Raw genomic sequence first — 21,813 nt, 5'->3', positions numbered from 1 at the left:
GGCAAGTGAAATGAATAGACGCTTGAAGTACAAATGCCCAGTACGTACACAGAGAAATGTTCAGTATCATTGGCCACTAGAGAAATGAAATGCTAATTAAAACAACAGATTCCATCCTACTCTAGAAAGAAAGGACGTCAGCAGAAATCAATCAGTAACAAATGCTGGTGAGGCTGCCCGGTGAGGTAGGGAGAAGGGTTGGTGGGAATGTCTGTGGAAATCACTATGGAAATTCTCCAAAAAACTGAAACTAGCAATTCCATTCAACCCAGCTACTTCCCTCCTAGGTATCTTTCCAAAAGTGTTAGCAACGTCGTATTACAGATACATACTCGTGTTTATAGCAGCACAATTCATAGTCAAATCCCTGTGTTCCAGATGAAGAAACCGAGGTATAGTGAGCCATGTTAATAAGCTGGGGGGCCAGAATCTGAGTCCTGTATGTGTTCTCTTTCTGCTACTATGGGGGAGAACTTGGAGATCTGCTCCTCATTTTGCAGAGGAGGTGCTACTTTGGGGTGAACAGCTCATTCCACAGCAAGATAATCATTGTGTTTGTTGTTTCTTTCTCTAGCCATTGCCTTCCCTACCAAGGAGGCCCTACACTGTCATCAGGGGGCCCTTTCTGCGTTTTTCTCTGCTGGGATACCCTGACAGTTTTGGGGCTGTGTTTCCCGCTTTCTCCTGAGATAGCCTTGCCCCGCCTGCCACCTCTGGGCCGCGCTCTACCAGTCCCTTGCCTGCGTCTGCCTTGTCCTTCTGCATGTGAGCCTCAGGGGCTCGGAGGGGGCTCTTGGGCCCTGTGACTGTTTGGAAGTGCTGACAGATGAATCTTGATTTACAAAAAGGCCTTCCAGTTCGTTAAGCTGAGTGTGGGCTTTGGCTAAAATAGGGTCATGTGTTTGTGGAATGCATGTGCTTTGGGGATTCTTGTATGTCTGAGTCCCACCCCATTACCAATACCATAAAAATGGAACTAACCCTCCTGGCTGCCCACACAGCTCACTCCAGCCTGTTCATTGGGTGGACTGGATGGAACAGGGCCAGTGTGTGCTAGGGAGCAGTGAGTGTGTTGAGCACTACTGTGGGGGTATGTATAGTGTTTCACATCTTTGCCAGTCCTCTCCAGCAAATCTCTTTGTGGTAATTTTTATTAGCTTAGTTAATGTGTGCTTTTTTCTTTTATAACAACTCTGTAGCTGGTACTTTGGCCCAAAGTACATCGTAACACTGTTAGTTTTCCACAACTGAAATTGTTGTGTCAAATATCAGTTTTCATGATTCCTTTGGAGTCAGTTGAAATTCAGAAAGTAGTATTGAAAACCAAAACTATACAATTTGCGTGTGTGTGTGTGTGTTGAATAACAGGATAGGCAGTTTCCAAGAATTGGACATAGATGTGCTTCAGAAAATTTGTGCTCTAAAGGATATAACACTATCCGTAAGTGTGTAAGATAGATGAACATATTACTAAATTTTTATTGGATCATTGAACAGAATGGTTTGCACTGTCAATGTGTGAGTGTCTATCCACTTCTTTTTTTTTTTTTTTGTTTGTTTGTACTGGGGATTGAACTCATGATCTTGTGCTGGCCAGGTGAGCACTCACACCGCTGAGCTAAATCCCTGGCCCTTGTCTATCTACTTCTTATGCTTTGATTTTGTAACTTGAACAAGTATTTCTAAGATGCCAATATGTAATGTATCAACTAGCGATTTCTTAGTGTTAAGTTTTTTGAATTCTATATTATTCTATCCTTTCTTTTTCTGTTTTTTTTTTCTTTTTTTATTTAAATAAAAAAAATTAGGCTTGGTGGTGCATGCCTGCAATCTCAGTGCTCTGAGAGGCTGAGGCAGGAAGAGCACAAATTTGAGCCCCGCCTTAGCATCTTAATGAGACTTTGGCTCAAAATAAAAATGCGAGGGAGAAAAGGAAAGGAGATGAAAAAATGGAATTGACATGTGTTATATACAAGCACCAGCCCCATATAAGGAGTGTAAACATTATGTATGTATGACAGACATGCACTCATGAATAATACATATTTTTAAAAGGGCTGGGGATATAGCTCAGAGAAAATATAGCAGAGGCCCTGGGTTCAATTCTTAGTATTGAAAAGAGAAATAAAGAAAGAAAAATAAAGAAAAGAAAGAATCAAGTCTGTGAAATGAAGGTCATGTCTGCGTATAGTTGGTTTTTGTTTTTGTTAATAAAAGCAGAGTCTCAGTTAACTTGGACAGAACTGAATTGCAGTTATTCACATTATGAAAGTGTCTGAATTTCTGTGCATCCTTGGGTCCTGTTCTTTTCCGCATTGTGGTATTTTTAGTATTTTTCACTTTGTTTGTTTCCCTTTTTACATTTGTTAGTTTAAAACTTTGGATTCCTTTGTATGACAACTAGTATAACTTACGATTTGGTATCTTCCCTTCCTGGAATGACCTTATTATGATGATTGGCAAAATGCATACGTCTGTAGATTAGATAATAGCACTGTGCTCATGTTATTTATTTATTTACTTGTTTGCTTTGCTTTTTGTCTTTTTGAGAAAGGGTCTCACTGTGCAGTTTAGGATGGCCTTGAACTCTCCTTGTAGCCCAGGCTGGCCTCAAATTCAGAGTGATGCTCTTGTTTCAGCCTCATGAGTGCTGGAATTACAGGCATGCACCCCCCCCTCCCAGCTCTAGTTATTTGATAATTATATACCGGAGCATTTAGGGGAAGGGGTATTCTGTTGCCAAATAATTTTCAAATAGCTCAAGCGTCCTATGTCCACACACATTCATGCATGTAATAAGATAAAGCATCTGTGTCTTTAGCAGTAAATAGTTCTTTATGTTTTTGCAACTTCTCTGTAAACTTAGACTACTTAAAAGGGTTAAAAAACTTTTGGCCTATTTGAAACAAGGCTGTAGGGCATGCTGAAGTATACTGCTGGCTGAGTACAGTGTATTTAATATAGTTGTCCAGTTTGCCTTATCTCTGGTTTTCTAATGTGGCCTCCGAGGCACCCATCCCTCTGCAGGCCTTGCCAGCCCTGTTTAGAAGCTACACAGGTGTGGGAAAATGATTCTTAGACAATTCCAGATATTAACCATGATGAAATTGGTTGAGTTTATTAGTGTCCATGAGCAATTGTCCATTAAACTAGGTAAAGCTGCATATTTGCAGCTTATGAAAGGACCATTAAACCCAAGGCTTGGGAGATTTGTGCCTTTATCCTTTCCCTGTTTGGTTGCTTACATAACATCAGCTGGGTTTTCATCTGTAAATGGATGAAGTGGGAAACATATTGCTTGTTTGCCTCTTATTCTAGCATAGAAAATTAGAGCAAAAACCCACAGTTTCCAGCCAACAACTTTGTCACTTTGTTATATAGAATTGTGATGTTTGTTTTAAAATTGCTTGTAAACAGTGGTTAAGAAGGGCACATGCAGTGTGACTTTGATGTTTTTGTGTTATGATGGGTCATTTTCCTGTGTGCTCTCGGTGGCCTTGCCCCAGTAAGACTGTACGGTAGAGACTGTGAGGCTGAGGTCCCTTCAAGGATGTGCCTCAGTGTCCCACTGGTGCAGTTAGTAGGAACCTCCAGGTTGATGGGGCATGTCTGGTTAGACATCTGCTTGCCAGATGTTTCTCCGGCAGTGAGGGGTTTTACTCTCTTTTAAGAAGCAGGGTCCTGTTTGTCACTTGTTTGTGCTCTGATACATCAGTTATACAGTCTTTTTCTTTAAAAATAATTTTTATTTTAAAGAGACTAAAACCAAACAAAATAAAACGAATAAAGCTAATCAAAGCAAAGCAGTGTAAGAGATACAAGATTTTAAAACAAGATAACAGGAAATCAACAATGACTACCATAATGCCTCTTGTTGTCTTCAAAATAGCTGCCCATGCCATCAGATATAGGAAAAGCAAACAAAACAGAAAAGAATAGAACCAATAAAAGCAAAATAATGAATGCAATACAGGACTTCCAAACAAGATAATAGTAAATCCAAAATGGCTACCATAATATATCTTGTTGTCTTTGAAATAGTAGCCCACGCCATCAGATATAATAAAATCAAGCAAGACAAAACAGAGTAAAACCAAACCAAACCAAACAATGAAAATGGCACAGGACTTTAAAACAAAGTAATAGGGAATTAACAATGGTTACCACCTTCAGAAGGAGATTCTCCATAGATGCTACATTGCATATTGTTATCCTCTAAACAGATGATCAAACTACCAGCTTTAGGCCTGCAAAGTCATGAAATACTAAATACTGCAAGCATTAAGGTGTATTTTACTTCAATACTGTCTGATCCAGAGAAGCACAGGCTGAGATGATAGCAGTTGTATAATCTTCATGGGTCCAGGAAGTATGAATTTTCCTACCATTGAGGCAGAGGAGAGTCCAGCATGGAGGTTTCTTTCCTGTGAGTGATTCCTGGTGGCTGCTCAGAAAGGACCAGAGCTGCTCATGAGCTAGACGTGGTGGCTGATGCTTATAATCCCAGCACTGAGGGAGGCTGAGGCAGGAAGATCATAGGTTTGAGCCCAGTCTGGGTAACTTAGTGAGACCCTGGTTGAAAACATAAAAGACTGGAGAATGTTTTGATCCTGAATGCTGGGGGGAAAAAAACCAAAAACAGGAAGGACCAGATACTCTTTTCTTGTTTTATATCCTTAAGAGTGGCATGGTCTCCATAAACCTGATTTTTATCCTCTCTGACCATTGTAATAGGAGGAAATTCAGGAACACGGCTGCTTTGAGCAGTCACAAAGGCCATCTAGGTTTGCTGGGGGTGAGGGTTGCCTGGCCCCCTCTGCTCCTGGTGGGGAGAGTGCTGCCCATCTATGATCACACCTGCTCAGATGTGTGGTGGAAGGAGGCTCAGGAATCTTGCATCTTTCATGAGCAGAGTTGGATGCAGGCTTTGACATGGCCCCCCGACTTACTTGGGTACTGTACTTGCCTTCTCTGCCTCAGTTTCCTCATTTGTGAAATGCGGTTAATGTGGATAGCTATCTTACAGGACTACTGTGAGGACTGAGTCCAGTGAGTCCCTGAAATGTAGTAAGCACAATGTGAATGGCAGCTGGAGAGATGGCTCAGTGGGGTGTGCGTTAGGCGGCTTTCCTGTTGTGGGCACAGTACCCAGCACCCATGACTTCCACATGTTTTTAGTCTGTGCTTGACCGGCTCCAAGGCAGAAAGAACATCCTGGGGGAGGATGTCAGGGAGCAGAGGTACTCAGCTCAAGGCGGCCTGGGAAGCAGAGGAGGTGGTGTCTGAGAGGAGCAGGGAGCCACTGTGTAGAACGCCCAAGGTCATACTGCCAGACACCAGGGACTGCTTTACAGACTGCTTTTCTAAAATCCAGTGAAGCTGACATAGCAAGACTGACCATTGCCAGGGTGCTTTTGTTTTTCCTTGTTCAGGGTTTTGATTGGGTTTTGTTTCTGTCACAATTCTGTGATGCATGCAATAAAATTACACATAGTTAAAAATAACAACAAAAAAACCCCAACAAAAACCCCTCAATGTCTCTCATCAAAGATGGCCCTGAATTTTCTTGTACTCAGCCTGAACATCTTGCTTGCCTCAGTCCTCCTCAGCACTTGGTATAACTGGCATTTTCAGCTGTAGCTGTTTAAGTGCCCAGAGGCACTGCATTGTGGATTCTGTTTGTAATTCCCTAGTAGCTAATGATGTGGGGCGCCAGCATATTTTCACAAGATTATTTGCCATGCAGATGTCCCCTTTGGTAAAGTCTTTTGTCTGTGTTTTAAAAATTGGACTTTAATTGGTTTCTTTGTTTTCTTGCTGTGAGCTGGGAATTTATCCCACTACCCCATATCGAACTAATGACCTTGCACTTACCAGGCAAGGGCTTAAGCCTCTGAGCTAAATCCTTGGCCCACCCCAGGCTTAAAACCCAGGGCTTTTTGCATCCTGGCAACCCCAGTGGTTGAGCTGCATCTCAGCCCAGTGTTCCTGCTGCTTGAAGGACTGGTCTGTTTCCTATAAGCTGTTGAATTTGTGTGTAGAAAGTTACTTTAACCCTCCTGTAGTGTCATTTTGATGTCTGTGAGGCCCTAGTGACACACCCTTTGTCTTTCTCTTGATGTGGATAATTTTTTCTTCTTTGTTTTAGTTTTGGTCAGTGTTGCTAGAGATTTATCAATTTGTTGATTTTTTTTTCCCTAAGAACCAGCTCCTTGTTTCATTTATGGCCTTTATTGTTTTTCTGTTTTCATTTTAATTGATCACTGCTGTAAGCTTTTTTATTCTTCTGCTTTTTGTTTAGTTTCCTAAGTTGAAAGCTTAAATTATGAATTATTCTTTTCTAACAGAGACGTTTAGTATTATAAATTTTACTATAAGCATTGGTTTAGTTGTCCTCACAAATTTTGATATGTGTATTTTCATTTTAGTTCAGATCAAAATGTTTTCTTACTTCGAGATTTCCTCTTTTACTTGTGAATTAATTTAAAAATGTATTAACATACAAGTGTTTAAATACTTTCCTATCTTTCTGTTACTCATTTCTAGTTCAATTTTATGAATGGTCAGAGAATATACTTTGTATTATTTTTGTTCTTTTAACTTTGTTAAGGGTTGCTCATTTCATGTATGTTCTTTGGTACTTGAAAAGACTGTATTTGGTTGCCATTGGGTGAATTGTCATGTTAATGTTAGTTAGCTTTAATTGGTTGAAGATCTTAGTTCCTTATACTGATTGATTTTTTGTCAATGTTGGTGTTTTGTTTTTTGTTTTCTGAGACAAGATCTCGGTTTATAGCCCAGGCTGGCCTGATACCATGGTGAGCCTCCTGTCTCGGCTTCCTGAGTGCTGGGATGATAGGTGTGTTCCACCAGGGCTGGCTTCCTGCTTTTTTTTTTTTTAATTATGTTATAGTTTTGGAGCTATACTCTGGAAAGAAACTAAAACTGTTTGTAAAAGTCACTTGTATTCAGGTTTTTCTCAGAATCTGTTCTTTCACAGACTGCTTTATTATTATATTTAAGTTTCCTGAATATCATTGCATGAAATCCAGGAGATCACAAGAACTTGGTATTTGTTCATTTTTTGTATGCAAGACAGGATGGTGATAATTCCATTGTATGAAGTACTCTCCCTGGTATGTGGCGTTATGTTAGATACATATCTCAAAATTTCTGCTTGAGATTCTCTGCCAGGCAGCCTAACGGACACCATTTTGGAACTTAACATGACATGTCCTGTACTGCACCAAATGAAAATTGGTATAAAGAAATATGTATTGGTTCTAATGAGTGGGTGGGTGGTGATCGAGGGTATCCTGAGACCTTGCCCACCATTTGAAAAGTGCTAGGGAAACAGTCTCTCACTGAGATCTCTCACTGAGATCACTGAGGGATCTCTGCCAGGGGTGTCTTGGGAACTGTTAGGCAGTCAAAGCTTCTCTAACACTTCTTAAAAAGATTTATCACGACTCCCACTCTTGGTTTGGATAGGCAAACTCTTTTGTATTGTGAGCAATTTGGTGACTTTGGCAAGACCCTATCTCAAAAGGTAGGGGGTACAGCTGGGGGTGTAGCTTGTGAGAAGTCTGTGTTCAATCGCCAGCCCTGTCCCCTTAAATTTATATAAACTATGTGTTGGGGTGATGGTGCAAATATGTTTTTTAATGTGTAAAGCACAGCTATAGATACCGTCCATACACAGTACAGTATATCTGTTGTGTTAAGATTTCATGAGGGGGTGCTTTGGGGGAAATGCATAGAAAAGCTCTTTAGGGGGCTAAAGATGAAAGGTGATAATACTGCTTTAAACAGGATCCACAGAGAGGGCCGAGGCGGAAGGGCCACTGGGATTAGATCATTTCTACTTGGGAAGGTGTGGAAGGGACACTACAGTGTTTTGATCCAGACACTTTCAGTGAGTACAGAACCGAAGTAAATAAAACCGTTGAATCACGGAGATCAGATGAGTGGAAGGTAGTTATTATTGTCAGAGAGCTTCCTTAAGTAACACAGGGAAGGATTTTGGAGAACAAATTTTTTTTTTTTTTTTTTTTGTCTTTTTCCTTTTTATCGGTACCAGGGATCGAACTCACGGACTGCCTGCTTGCAAGGCAGACGCTTATGCCGCTGAGCTAAATCTCCAGCCCCTCAGGAAAGGATTTTGAAATAACGAGAGCTTCCTCCTACCTGGGGGTCCTGTAGGAAAGGTCCTGTGATAGCACAGGAGTGAGCTGGGCAGGGAAAGTGGTTTCTCTGATCTCTTTAGTGCATTTAGTGGATGAGGATCAGGCTTTCAAATCAGGTTCCTCCCATGGTGGGGATGCCTGACAGCATTTGACCCCGGACTGTATCTCAGGTAAAACTGTTGTATAAGAGAATGACTTTGTTTTGAAAAACACATAATGAAATATTTAGGGATAAAAAGAGGTGTCTACAATTCATTCTCTCTCTTTTTTTAAGTTTTTTTGAAACAGGGTCTCATGCAGTTCAGGCTGGCCTTGAACTTACTTTGTAGTCCTGGTTGGCCTTGAACTTGCCATACTCCTCCTGTGTCAGCCTCCCAAGCGCTGGGAATGTAGGCGTAGGCCACCACATCCGGCTTATAATTCATTCTCAAATGACTCAAGAAGAATTTCATATAAGGAGATGGGATGGCAAGGGGAGAAGAGAGAAGAGGGCAAAGGAGAGAGGGAGAGGAATGGGGAGGGAAGAAGATGGACATGAATGGAAGAGGGAAGGGAAGGAAAGGAGACAGGCGTGGTTGGATTGCATGATAAAGGTGATATGCCGCGGCACCAGTAGCTACTGAATTGGGGTGAAAAGATATAGAGTTCTTTGTCATATTTTTGTAATTCTTACGTAAGTTTTTTTTTTTTTTTTATCATTTCAAAGTACAAAGGAAATGAGAAAATAAACAGCTCCTTTGAGAAACAAGAGTCATACCATGTCCTGCACTGTTATTTGAAGTTGCCAAGGAAGTGAAGTACTTTTAATGAGAGCAGGTCATTCTGTTGTGAAGTCTGGGAAGCAGACATGAGACCTGTGCCCTGGTCTAGTGCCTGGCATATAGCAGGCACTCAGCCAGTATTTCTTGAATGAATGAAATCAAAGTGACAGTGAACGTGGCTTTTCCCATGGACCTCCCTTTCACTGGGAGAGGTAGATTTGTGATCCCAGACTCACCTTTCTGTGACTCTGTGGACTCTGTAGGAAGCACCAAATGGAAAACTTGGTTTCGGGCACCTCACACTACATTGAATGTAATAGAAATGCTGGAAACTCCAGTTGTAGACTTCTCACTGGTAAAGGGGCCTTGAGAAATCAGGCAGAGCACTTACATCTCTTTTCATATTGGCTTTAGTTGAAAAGGGATGAAGGAAATAATTAATATGTATATACATGTGGCAACTCCCAGCGACGTCTGGAGTTGTCATGTACTGCAAAAATGTACTTAAAAAAAAAAAGAAATCAATTATGGTAAAGTGTACGTAAAACTTAGCTTTAACCATTTAAAAATGCAGTTTGATGGCAGTAAGTACATTCATACTGTAGTGAAACCATCACCACTGTCCACAACCAGAGTGCCTCCTGAAATTTTGCACCCCTTAAACAGTAATTTTATTATTTAATCTTTTATTTGACAGAATTATCACTGTCATCGTTAGTTGGTAGGCTACAGGATCCCCCATCCAAAACTGGTAACACACAAATTAGAGAACTTACTTGTGTTTTAGTTAACTGTTTTTTTCATTTTTTGTTTCTGGTAGTGGAACCCAGGGCTAGTGCCTGCTGGGCAGTCTCCCCGCTACGGAGCTGTGCCCTTAGCCCTTAATAATTGTCTTGTAAGGAAGGGGCTCTCTAGGAACTGAACAGGAATATCTGCTGAACATGTAATAATGTTCTGCTCATGTGGTAATTGAATAGTAATATTTGTACATGTAATAATGCTCCATAGAGGATAAAATTTAGATTATAATTTATGCTATCTAAAATATGAGTTTAAAAGCTTTTAACAACTTAAATTTAAACATAATTAGCAGATCAAAGTATCATTTTCCTTGTTTAGTTTGAGCACTTTCCAGTGTAGTCTGAAATATAGTCTATATATAGACAGGGTCTTGCAGCATAGTCCTGGTGTCCTTGAATTTAGTATGTAGTCCACACTGGCCTTCTCTTGAGATACACTAGAAAGTGCTGGAACCTCCTCTGTACCCCCATCCTATAACCCCCTCCTCCCCAGCCAGAGGGGTCCTTCTTTGATTGACAGCCACAGCTGCAGCTGTCCTAGGTACCCGGCATCTACTCCAGGAGGTGCTTACTTGACGGCAGCATGCTTGACTTTGGACTAGTTGGCAGTCTCCAATTTGAATCTGTCTGCCTGTAAAATAAAACAAGAGGGCTAGAGATGATAGAGTGGAGCCAATCAGCAGCCTCAAATGTGAACCAGTCTCAGATGACTCTGCCCCTCTGCCCTTCTGTTACTCTTTACGAACAGCACTCTCCAGAGTTTGTCTGGAAATCCAGTCTTGTAAATCTGTTCCTGGCTTATTTTGTGGGTAGTGTGGCGTAGAAAAGCTCTGTAAATCTTGGGATTTTTATCTTGAGTAGTGTGGGAAGACTTGGTCTCTTAAAACAAGCTATAAACTTTAGGGACTGATAGTGCTGAAGAATTTCCAAGACGGGAGGCTGAAATCAACAGATTAGTGGAAGCTGACGGTGGAGCCTGGTAGCTACAAACGGCATTTTCATTGTCTGGCTCTTTTCTCTGACCTTTCTCTTCTCCCCTCACATTCAGACTTTACCTTTCAGAGCAGTTTTAGGTTCACCACAAAATTGAGTGGATAATACGAAGTTTTCGTGTGTCCCTTGCACTGACACATGCACAGACTTTAATAATATTTCAAATTTTAAAAATAGTATCTGCCTGTAAAATAAAATAAGAGGGCTAGAGGTGATGGAGTGCATTCTCAAGGGTCTGGGTTTTGAATGAATGAATGAATGAATAAATGAGTGATAAAGCTCAGAGGTGTAGCCTTTTGAGCTCTCAGAGGCCACCTTTTCACCTGAAGCCCTTCCTTAGTTTCCTGGCCGCTACAGATCCCTCAAGCCTGGGTTTTCCCTCCCATACCTTATTTGCTGGCTGGTAGCACAGTCATGTGACAAGTCTTGGCGGTACTGGGTGCTCAGTATTTGCTTGTTATAATGGGTAGAGTTGCACAGCTGCAGGACTTTGTGTTAGACTTGCTACCAGTGTTCTTTGTTAGGTATGTTTTGCATGGTGGTAATCCCAGCACTCCAGGGAGGCTGTGGTAAGAGAACTTACAAGTTTGAGCCCAGCCTGAGCAAGTTTAGTGACTTAGCAAGACCCTGTCTCAAAACAACAACAACAACAAAAAAAGTATTCTTCATGGGGTGAGTTGCTCCAGCAGGGTGTTTTTGTAGAGTGGCTCTGGCAAGTAAAAAGGTTAAACTGTTGTGCCAACTTCCTGCCTAGCCTGCTTTTTTTCTTCCCATTCCCTTCCTCTCCCCCTCCTCACTGGTACTGGAGATTGAACCTAGGGCTTTTGCACCAAATTACGTTGTTTAAATTATTAGACAGAGTCTGGGCTTGAACTTGCCATCTTTTTGCCTCAGCCTTCCAGTGTGCTGGGACTACAGGCAGCACCAAGCCCTAGCTTAATTTCTTGATTAAACATTGAGCAAGGGCAACCTCTTAGTGTGTTTATGAACTGTTAGGTGGTTTACGCCATTTTTAAGGCAGCTTTGATGTACAGGTTGCAGCTTAACCCTGAGTTGGTGAGTTCTTTAGACCTTAGAATCTAGTTTCTCTTTGAAAGAAGGAATAAGGATTCAGGAGAAGGGTTTGTGTGTGAGAGAAAGCAGGCCACTTTCTTCCAGGTGATGAGCCAGGCTGGGGTGGGTGGCATAGCTGGCATGTGGCTGATGCCCTTGGGAGGGAAGTAGGTCAGCAGTGTCTAGCAGCTGTTTCCAGGGATTCGTGGAGGCTCTGAGATACCGATTAGCTTTCTGAGCTGTTGGAAGTGGAGACAAAGATTCCCACTCCTATTGGAAATGATTGATTCGAGCCAGTGCAGGCTGCCTTATGTAAACTAGCTCTCAGCCTTCCAGGCCCTTTCTAGCCCTGCTGTCTCATTTAGGTCAATTGGATCTGAATAAAGAATTTGGCCCGGTGACAAAATATTTAAACTGATTCCCCTGTTGCATCTCATTTCCATAGTCTGTTTCTAATCCTAATTGATGCAGATGCCCATTACTGTAAATGTGAACTGAACGCAGAGTTCTGATTTGTTTACTGAACATAGTGAGGGTATTCAAGGGTCTGAAAAGCAAGATGGTGCCAGCCTCATTTTGAGTAGTTTCTGGCCTCCAGGAAGGCAGGAGTGAGGTGGGGTTAGCTGGGAGGCCGATTAATGTTCTCCAAGGGTTTCCTGAGGGTCCCTAGCTGCAGAATCCCTTGGTCTTGAGTTGCTGGTTGCTTATGGAAGCTTTTCTGTGTGTAATGCCTTAAACATTCAGCAAAGTGCTAAAATGGTCCATCCCTGACTAGGGGAGTTTGGGAGGACAATTTTCCAGTGGAATGCATTATGCCCCAGGAGGGTGAGCTGTGTTTTCCCTGAGAGTCAGCTGGCAGTCTTTGCATTTGAGAGAACTTGATTTTAAGTAGCAGAGTGGTCACATGCCACAACTCTGGAGTAATCCAGGCATTTTTCCTATATTCTGTTTCTGATGCATTTTTCAAAATAAATCTGAATAACGGTCAAGGGGAGGGGAGGTTAACATATTCCTTTGCAGGGCATTAATGCCGGGTCCTTGAAGAGCTTCACATGATCTAACTCATTCTGGTTTCATTTTCCAAGTGAGGAAATGGCCCCAGAGAGATCATGGATCGTTCAAAGTTAAATTCAGAGTTTGTGGCAAAGTTAGAATGAGAAACCGGATCTTTGCCCTCAGACACTGTTGGAAAAACTCCAGAAAGGTGATGCTAAAAATGGTCTTTTCGCTCTGTGGTTTTGTTAAATAGCAAATAATACTCCTTGGCTCCACATTATCTGACTGATGCCCTGAGACTCAGCTGATGTTCTGGTTTATTTATTAGCTGTTTTCACTGAGGAAGAAAACTTCTCTGCAGAGAGCTTTTCTGGAACCCTGTGTTCCTGGAGTATGACATGATTGCTTTGGGGCGATCTTATCACTGACTGATGCTAATTTCCTCAGATACGTTGCAAAGAGAACTGGGTTTAGTAGTTGCTTTCAGTAGCTGTTGTTGTCTTTATTTTATTTTTCAGAGGATGAATAAAGAGCCAGCCTTTAGGACTGCATCTAATCCATCAGTAGATAGCATTCTGTTTATTGTGCTGCAAAAATAGAAGGCAGACTTCTAAATTCCGGAAGTCTGGCTAAGTGTGATGAGACTGCATTAAAAACTGGAGACTTTTCTCCAAGAGCTGATACACTTCCTAGCAGCTGTTTAGCACTCACTTAGAATCAGTTCTTTTGTGGACTTCGGCTTATTAGCAAATGTAGCATGTTTGATTCCATTGCATAGCCTTCATCCTTGAGGGGTTGCTACCTTGGATGACACTTACTAAAAGTGTCTCTTAGAACCCCAACTCTTCAGAGATGGTATTTGATCTTTTGGAGGCACTTCTGATGGTACATTGACATGTGTTGTGGTTCATATTTTTTGCTTTAGTGCGAGGGTCATAAAACTTTCTTTATAAAGGGGTGAATAGTGAGTAATTTCCATTCTGCCATTGTAACCTGAAAGTAACCATTGACATTATATAAACAGATAGACCCCTGGCAGTGTTCCATTAAACCTTATTTTCAAAAACAAGTGGTGACTTACATTTGGTTTATGGGCCATTGTTTGCTGACCCCTAGTGTAGTAGCTTTTTGCAAAACAAAGTTAGAACCAACTTGTCTTTATAGGTGATAAAGAGAATAACCCAGTACTCAGGTATAAACTTCTCAGGTAAGATGGTCAAAAAGATGCTTTTGTTTCTTTAAATAGTTCAGATAACAAGAATGAAAACTTCCTTAGGAAGAAAATGTGCCCCGATTCCACCACACTTATTATAACAGTATATACTTTTTGTTCTTTTCTTTTGAATTCTGTTCTCTTTCATGTGTACTTTTGTGAAATCCTCATGTATGTGTGTGCTGGTTAGTATGAAAAGTAGAATGCACCCACATATCTGACAGTTGTTAGTACATCAGGATCTACGGATGCCTAAAAGATACAAACAATTCAATAGGGAAGATATTTTAAGCACTAATTTACGGGGTGCAGTATCATTTTGTGCACCTTTAACTTTTTCAGTAAAGGAGATATAAAGCACCCATTGAGCTCTGCAGAATAGCAGTATTCCAGGGGACTATTGGTAGAAATCAGACTAGAACTAAAGTAAGTCAGGTAATTGGCTAATCAGGGTCCAATATATGGTCAGTGCCAAAGTCATGCATTATCTTTAGATTAACTTTGCAGTCACCAGAGTATCATGCATGGCAGCTTGAGAATTCCTAAATCCTTTTTTGCAAATGACCACAAATACTAAGCCGTGGAAGATGTATAATTTTCTTTTTAGCTGGTGCACAGTCAACTCAGAAGCAAATGACCAGGCTTTATGTTCACATAATGTGACTCTAAATGCATATTTTTCAGATAAGAATTTCCAAATATGTGTTCCCCAAAATGGCAAGATTCTTTTTTACAACAGTGCTGTTACTCAAAATATTTTGAAGGTTTATTTTTGCAATTTCCTTCAAGATAAGTTATGAGCTGCAGCAGAAGTCTACCCACCTGTCTTTCCATATTTTTGACTAAAAGTGGTTTAGGATGGCTCCCTCACCTTGGCTGCCGCTCTGTGTCATTTTAAGCTGTTTCTGGATCTTATATAACTGTGACTGGTGGAGATGTATTATCTTATGAATTAAAAGGTTGTGTTTAATGACAATAAGCTAGGAGTCTCTGCAGCATTTCTTTGGGGGAACGAAAATACTTCACATGTGAGACGTGATAGTTAAAAGCAAGCCTTTGTACATGAGTAGGATGCCTCTAGACCACCATTCCAGTGTGGCTTTGCAATTAGATCTTTCCTTTGCAAAGCAGCCTCCAAGATTGGCACACTTTATTCCAAATCTCATTCTAGGAAGAAAGGCCCTTGTTTTTATGTTTTATTGTTTTTATTCCTTGGGACATTTAAAGGCTACTCTAGGTTTGCTTACCTAGAAGACCATGAATAGATTGATAGACCCTGATGAATGGTAGTATGTCCTTCTTACTCTCCTGTTCTCCCTTATTTTACCTTTTATATTGGAAGCTTTTATTTTTTCTATATTAGACAGATTTACTGACTGTCTGGCATTTGTGTAGGTTCAAAACCTGGGAGACAGGAGCAGAGTCCTTCAGCAGGAATGCTGATCAAGGATTGTAGGTACAGACTTTGATTCCCTCTGAGCAGTTTAAACAGCTTCAAATTTGTTAGAGAGCGTTATAATATTTCTGGGAGAATCAGGTTGGATGCTACATATTTAGGAATAACAGCTTATCCAAACCAATTCCCAACCTAGCATGGTTCTAACTGCCCCCCCCCCCTTTTTTGCCTTAGCACCTATGACACTAGAACATGAAACATCTGCCACAGCTGCTCTGAGTATTCAAACATATCTGTCACTATCTTATGTAAGTTCTGACCTTCTGCTTTATGGCTGCTTCTTCCTGTGGTCCTGTCTACTTTTTAAATCTTACATGAGTCGGTTTGCTGGGGTGAGTCTAGCTGCAAGAGAGTCAGTGAAATGTTTTTAGCTTTATTTAGCCTTTACAAATGAAGCAGTTTCAGAAGCTATTGATAACACTGAATGAACCACTTTGTGTTATCTGTTACTAAGGAATGTGCATGGAGATGATGGATAAGGTAGATTCTCCTTGTAGTGAAGAGAAGGCAGAAGAGGATGGAGTGTAAGAGACTTTATAGAGACTAGTGGGAGAATTAAATGAAATGTTGAATGCAGATGTGAGTGCTGTTACCAAGAAAGTAGCAAGGGCTGCTGTTCTATGGCTGTGCTGTTGGTGTGGTCCTGATCTTAGTAAGAGAAAAGACATGCTGGGCTCATGGTTCTTTTCCTGTATTTTGCAAGAATATAGAAGCTTAGAGTCAGGGGCTTAGAGGCCATTTAATTTGGTTTCACATCCCAACTTGTATGTCTCAAGTTTTTGCACCATTCTGAGTTTTAGTCTGCTTCTCTATCAAATGGTGATGGGGAGGTCGGGATGGTAAAATAAGGTATTACATGATTTTCTAGTTACACCTCTGATGTATAGTAGTTGTCTAATAAATTAGCACTGTGTGGCTCAGCTTTGCCATTTCCTGTCCTTTTTTTTTTTTCCTGAACACCTGACAGCAATATTTACACTCTTCTGGATGTGAGTACTATCTATGATTTTCTTGGCAATTAACCTGCCTTTTCCATCCCCTATATAGTTTTCTTTTCTGACAAACATTTATTATGAAAAAATTTAAACATACAGAAATGTTGAAAGAAAAGTACAGTAAACATACATGTATCTACCATTTGGACTCTATAACATTTTATTATACTTGCTTCATCACATATCTATCATCTCTATTCATCCTCCCATCAACACATTTTCTTTTCTTTTTTTTTGTGTGTGTCTTTTTCCTTTTTATCGGTACCGGGGATCGAACTCATGACTGCCTGCTTGCAAGGCAGATGCTTATGCCCCTGAGCTAAATCCCCAGCCCCAACCCATTTTCTTTATACATTTCAAAGTCAATTGCTAATATTACTATACTTATAAATAGTTTAGTATGTATATCAGCAAATACCATCAATTCTATTTACTTGTTTTCTTCAGAGAAATGCACAAATCTTTAAGTGTAAATTTGCTGTGTGTGAGTTTGCATACACCTTACACCCAAACATGATATCAAATATTACCATCTCTTTAGAAGTTTCTCTTACGACCTCCACCTCTCACTAGCCTGGATGATCACCATCCTAATCCTCCTGACTCCTCTGCTATAGATTAGTTTATCCTCTTCTAGTATTTCATATAAGCGGAATCACATATATGTACTTGTTTGTATCTGGCTTCTTCTCATCAGTATAACTTTTTGAGATGCATCTTTGTAACCACGTCTTACCAGCCATGGATTTTTTTTTTCCATTGCTGAGATGGCTAGCTTTAAAATCATGTCTGTGGCATGAAGGGAGAACTATAAGCCCTCCTCCTGGAACTTGGAAGTTATTTTTTTCTGCTTTCTGACCCAGTGATAGTGCATACAAAATCTCTTTGCAGGCGATTAGAGATGAAGGGGCTTAGAGGCCGTTTAATTCAGTCTCTTTCTATCCTATGGCATCTTGACAAGGGCAGCTATCTTTCTGACCCCTTTTCTCTCCTTTTAGGACTTGTGTTAGTGGGAGTTCATGGTAGGAAGGGTGAGAGGGCCCATGCATGGTTACCTCAGATACGTAATCACTTTAGTTTTTTTTTTTTTAAGGGTGAATCTAGCCTTCTCTTTCTGATTTTTGTTGTTGGAATTTTTTAATGCTTTATACATGCTGGAAATTATAGGCCTAGTCAGCTGCAACAGATTTAGCTTTTCTGTTAAGCAGTTAGCCAGAGCGCTGAAGCCGCCGTGCTCTCTTGATAGAAAATGCAGCTTATCTGTTGTCCGTGAGCTTCCCCCCCATTTCTTTATCTCTCTTCATGTTGTGTCTCTCTAGATACATCACAGAACTTTGAAGATGCTTGTATGTAATGACTTATTTAAAAGTTAAGGTACATGTTATTTTTTTCCCGGTGCTATAGAGTGAGCTCAGGGCCTCATGCATGCTAGGCAAGTATGCTACCAGAGAGCTAGACTCCAGCCTTAGGTGGATCTGTTTTGAAGGCAACTGACATTGGAGGAAGAGAGGATTGATGAAGGAGGGTCACTTTTGGGTAATGAGGAGGCAAGTCCCACTGTGGGAGGAGGTGGTAGCCAAGTATTGGACGTAGGATGGCTCGGTAAGTACTGTTTCCTTCCTTGTTTCTCTCCTGTGTTGGTGTGCTGACCTCTGCCTGTGTGTACCTAGATAAATTTTAAAATAATGCTACCACCAGGTTCTATCCTGGATAAGCTAAGCCAGAACGTGGGTGTTCTGCCCCCTCTCAGTTCAAATTTGTGACGACTGTTTAAAGTAAGTACCATAGGGACCCATTTTCATGTACATGAGCACTGCTAATTCCAGTAACTGTATGCTATGGGTGAATGTGTTCCTCTCAGAAGCATGTGATGGGAACTTAATCTTCAGTGCAGCTGTGGTAGGAGGTAGGGCCTGATGGGGGAGGCGTTAGGTCTTGAGGTCCCCACTTCAGGATTACTGCTGCTGTACAAGGCGTGAGGCTGTGGCACTCTCACTATGAGACCTTTTGCCATGTCATGATGTTGCAGGGAGGCCTTCACAAGATGCCATTATTGCTTGGACCTCCCAGCCTGTAGGAAATAAATCTGTTCTTCATAAATTACTTAGTTTATGGTATTCAGTTATAGCGGTGTAGATGGAGCCAGACACTCTAAAAAGCCAGCATGTTTTAGTAATGCTTTGGTTTCAGATGGAATATTCTGACAGATCAGTCTGATTCCATGGCCCCCACTCCTGTTATTCTCTGTTCCCTCTCATCCCTTTATGGGAATGAATTTCACACAGCAGGGTGACTCTTCCTTCATAAAGGTGTTCATTCATACATTGGTTTCCGTATTGTAAATGGGCCCTTGCCCTACTGAGCTGGTGGGCTATGAAGAGACCCATAGAGAGCAGTCATTGCAGCTGCAGAATGCACACCCTTGTGGGATATGATGGTTTACTCAGCCTGGACTCTGCTGGGGAGCTCTGTGGAGGAAATGCCACCTAGTTACAAATTGGAGGAGAGAAATCATAAGTGTGGCCTTGGGGTTGGAAGCTCAGAAGCTGAAGGCAAGAAAAAACAGAACCAGGACACCTGTGCCTCACAGAAGAAAACATTTCTCAGCCCACCTAACGTGCATTAAGACATAATTTTTCACTTTGCACTGAGATTCTCTATTTGGATGTATAAAATAAAAATGCTCTGTTATAGTTTTACTATAAGTTAGGATTTTGTTTTGTTTAATGTGACCATATGTTAACTTGTAAGTTAATTTATGGCTTTTAGAGCCAAGAAATCATGAATGAAATAATGTTCATTGACCATTCATAGAAGGCCCAGATGATAGAGTGAAGGAAGAGTTGCACAACAAAGGGGTCTTTGGCAGGGACCCCTGATTCCTGTATCTTGGGAAGCATTTGTGGGATCTTGTTTTTCTTCTCTGGTGAAACTCTTAGCAGCACAGTGTAGAGTTAAAAGCATGTATTTTAAGAATTAAAAGCTCAGCTTGTTTTTTGTAACCGGTGTAAAATTACCCTACCTTTCTAAAGCTCAATTTCCTTGTCAGTAGGATAAGAATAGTAATAATTATAAGAATGATAATATTCCATATAGTGTAAGTATAACTACACTAAATGTAAATCTACAATTTACCACTATTTCCGTTTTTGTAATTTTATACTGCCATGGAACAAATAAATCATCTGATTATATTTTTCCTTTTAAAAGTATAATATTTAGTAAATAGAAAAAACATCTATGCTCGTATGTGTTATAGAGCATAATATGGAAATGAATAGGTGTGAGCTTACCATTCAGCATAGGAGGCATAGTTAGCACCAGCAGTGTTGCTAATCAGCTGAGAGTTCTTTTACTCATTTCAGGTGGAAATCATGAATCAGCAAAGTGCAACCCTGCTACAGTCCTCTTTTCACCAGATGACATGAGATAATGCTGTAGGCCAAGTTGACAAACCCAGGTGTTGGTCACTGCTGCAGACTGCCACTATCCAGCACCAGCTTGTGGCAAATGGCATAAGTTGACTTTCCTGGGTGCTGGTCTCTGCTACTGATTTTTGTTGACTCTCTGGAGCCTCAGTCCTAGAAGCCTTGACTGTATTTTTTTTTAAATTGATCCATTCATGCACAGTACTCAGGATAAGAATCCTAAATAGATTTACAGTACTTTTGAAGCCCATGGTACTTGAGGAATAAATCATTAGTAGATTTACAAGATGACTAAACCAAGTCTTTAACAGAACGTGTGCTATAGTGCAGGGGAGTGAACATACTGGAGGACCACTCCTGTTCTGAAAAGTATGTGAAGTACTGTTTGTATAGGGGCTTCAAGTCTTGTGATTGGTCTAAGTATAGGCTTGTGATTGGTGTAGGGCTTTAGGACAGCCTCAGTTGTGATGGCAGCAAGCCAATGAGGGGGAGCAGGGCTGAAACCAGGAAATTGTCTGGAAGGTTAGTTGGGGAGTGGTGGTGCTGGAGACATTAACAATGGGCTGAGAGCCCTCCCTCCTGCTCTTAGCCATGCTATGGTGCCCTTCCTTCTTCAGAAAGGCAGCAGTAGTGTCTGAGATGGCAGGTGTGGGGAGTGGCACTGTACTGCCCAGTACAGTGGACAGTGGACTGCGCTCGTGGTGGAGTGGGGTAGAGGAGAATGGTTGCTAGATAGCAGGTGAAGTCATGGCTGCTCGACAGGAGAGGAAGTGACTGGAGCAAGTTGTCCCAGTCCATTGCTGGTGGTAGGGGGGCAGCTGTTGGTCAAGCTGTGCCCTTTGGCTGCTTGGGAAAAACTGGAGACTCAAGTGATTTTCCTCTGTCTCAGTAGCTCATCTCCCTGTCTTCTCCAACCTAGTATCTTCTCTTTCTTTAGTAATCATTCTTGAGGTTGGAGTGTATCATTCCTTTGCTTTTATGTAAATATAGATTTTACTCTTCCTTCCTTTCCCTGAGAAAAGAAGGATAAAATGCAAAAAATACTGTAAATAAGGAGTGGAAGACTGGTTAAAGGGAAATGGGAAAAAAAAGAGAGGTACCAAGATACATTATGTACAGGTACAAATTGCCTATGTTGAATGTGATCAATAATTCTGTTGAAATTGTACCAATAAACAATAAAAATACATTTTTACGACAGGTGTTTTAGATAAATCTGTTATCTCTATGCCATTTAGTTTTCTCAATTTCTATATTTTATAAAAAGATATGTTGTATATGGTCTTCTGCAACTATCTTTTTTTTCCCATCATGGTTCCCAAACTACTTACTGTATTTAACTGTGGTGCATATGCTTTCAATGCTGTACAAAATTTTTGTGTGTGATTTTTTTCCTGGTGATGGGCGCCCTGTGCAATCTCACTGCTGTGTGCACAGTTATGTGGGAATCGCAGTGCTCAGGTGCAAGGATTTCTTTGTGATTAAGTAGAAGTGGAATTTTTCAGCTTCAGGTTATCTAGATGCTCAGTTTCATAAGGTAATACTAAATTATTTTCTAAAGTGGGTGTAATGGTTTATGTCATAGGCCCCCAAACCTCATGAATTATGGACTCAACCAAATGTAGCATTTGTGATTGATTCGTTGTCTAGTGCTTGGATTGGTGGTATGAGTGTTACACCTGCCTAGGGGTAGAACCAGCATATGATGTAATGGTGGGAAGAAGGTGTGTCTCGCTGTCTTGCTGGTTCATGCCTTGCTGTTTAAACGCAGCTGTCATGAATGGCTGCCCCACCATGCCATGCTGCCTTGGAGCCAACTGAGTATGGACTGAAACCTCCAAGAACGTAAGAAGTAAATCTTTCCTTCTGTCATGTTGGGCATCAGGTATTTTGTCTCAGCAATGAGAGTAAAAAAGTAACTAAGACAGAATT

General features: G+C 41.0%; 1 protein-coding gene across 4 annotated transcripts in view; it reads left to right on the top strand.

The window, feature by feature from the left end:
• Osbpl10 (oxysterol binding protein like 10) overlaps nucleotides 1-21,813 on the top strand; it is a 287,054-nt gene that overhangs the window by 13,363 nt on the left and 251,878 nt on the right. Inside the window, exon 1 of one of the 4 annotated variants that reach the window (XM_063257090.1) lies at nucleotides 18,033-18,055. The exons of the other annotated variants lie outside the window; for them this stretch is intronic. Within the exon in view, the coding sequence (XP_063113160.1) occupies nucleotides 18,048-18,055 (8 nt within the window). The 5' untranslated portion in view covers nucleotides 18,033-18,047. Of the gene's footprint in view, nucleotides 1-18,032; nucleotides 18,056-21,813 lie in introns of those variants that run through there. 4 annotated transcript variants of the gene reach the window in all.

Source organism: Cavia porcellus, unplaced genomic scaffold (genome assembly GCF_034190915.1).
Source record: "Cavia porcellus strain 051 isolate PalLab524CR breed Dunkin Hartley unplaced genomic scaffold, mCavPor4.1 scaffold_10, whole genome shotgun sequence".
Lineage (NCBI taxonomy): Eukaryota > Metazoa > Chordata > Mammalia > Rodentia > Caviidae > Cavia > Cavia porcellus.
The sequence above is the reverse complement of the archived record's forward strand: the minus strand, read 5'-3'. Positions and strand labels throughout refer to the sequence as shown.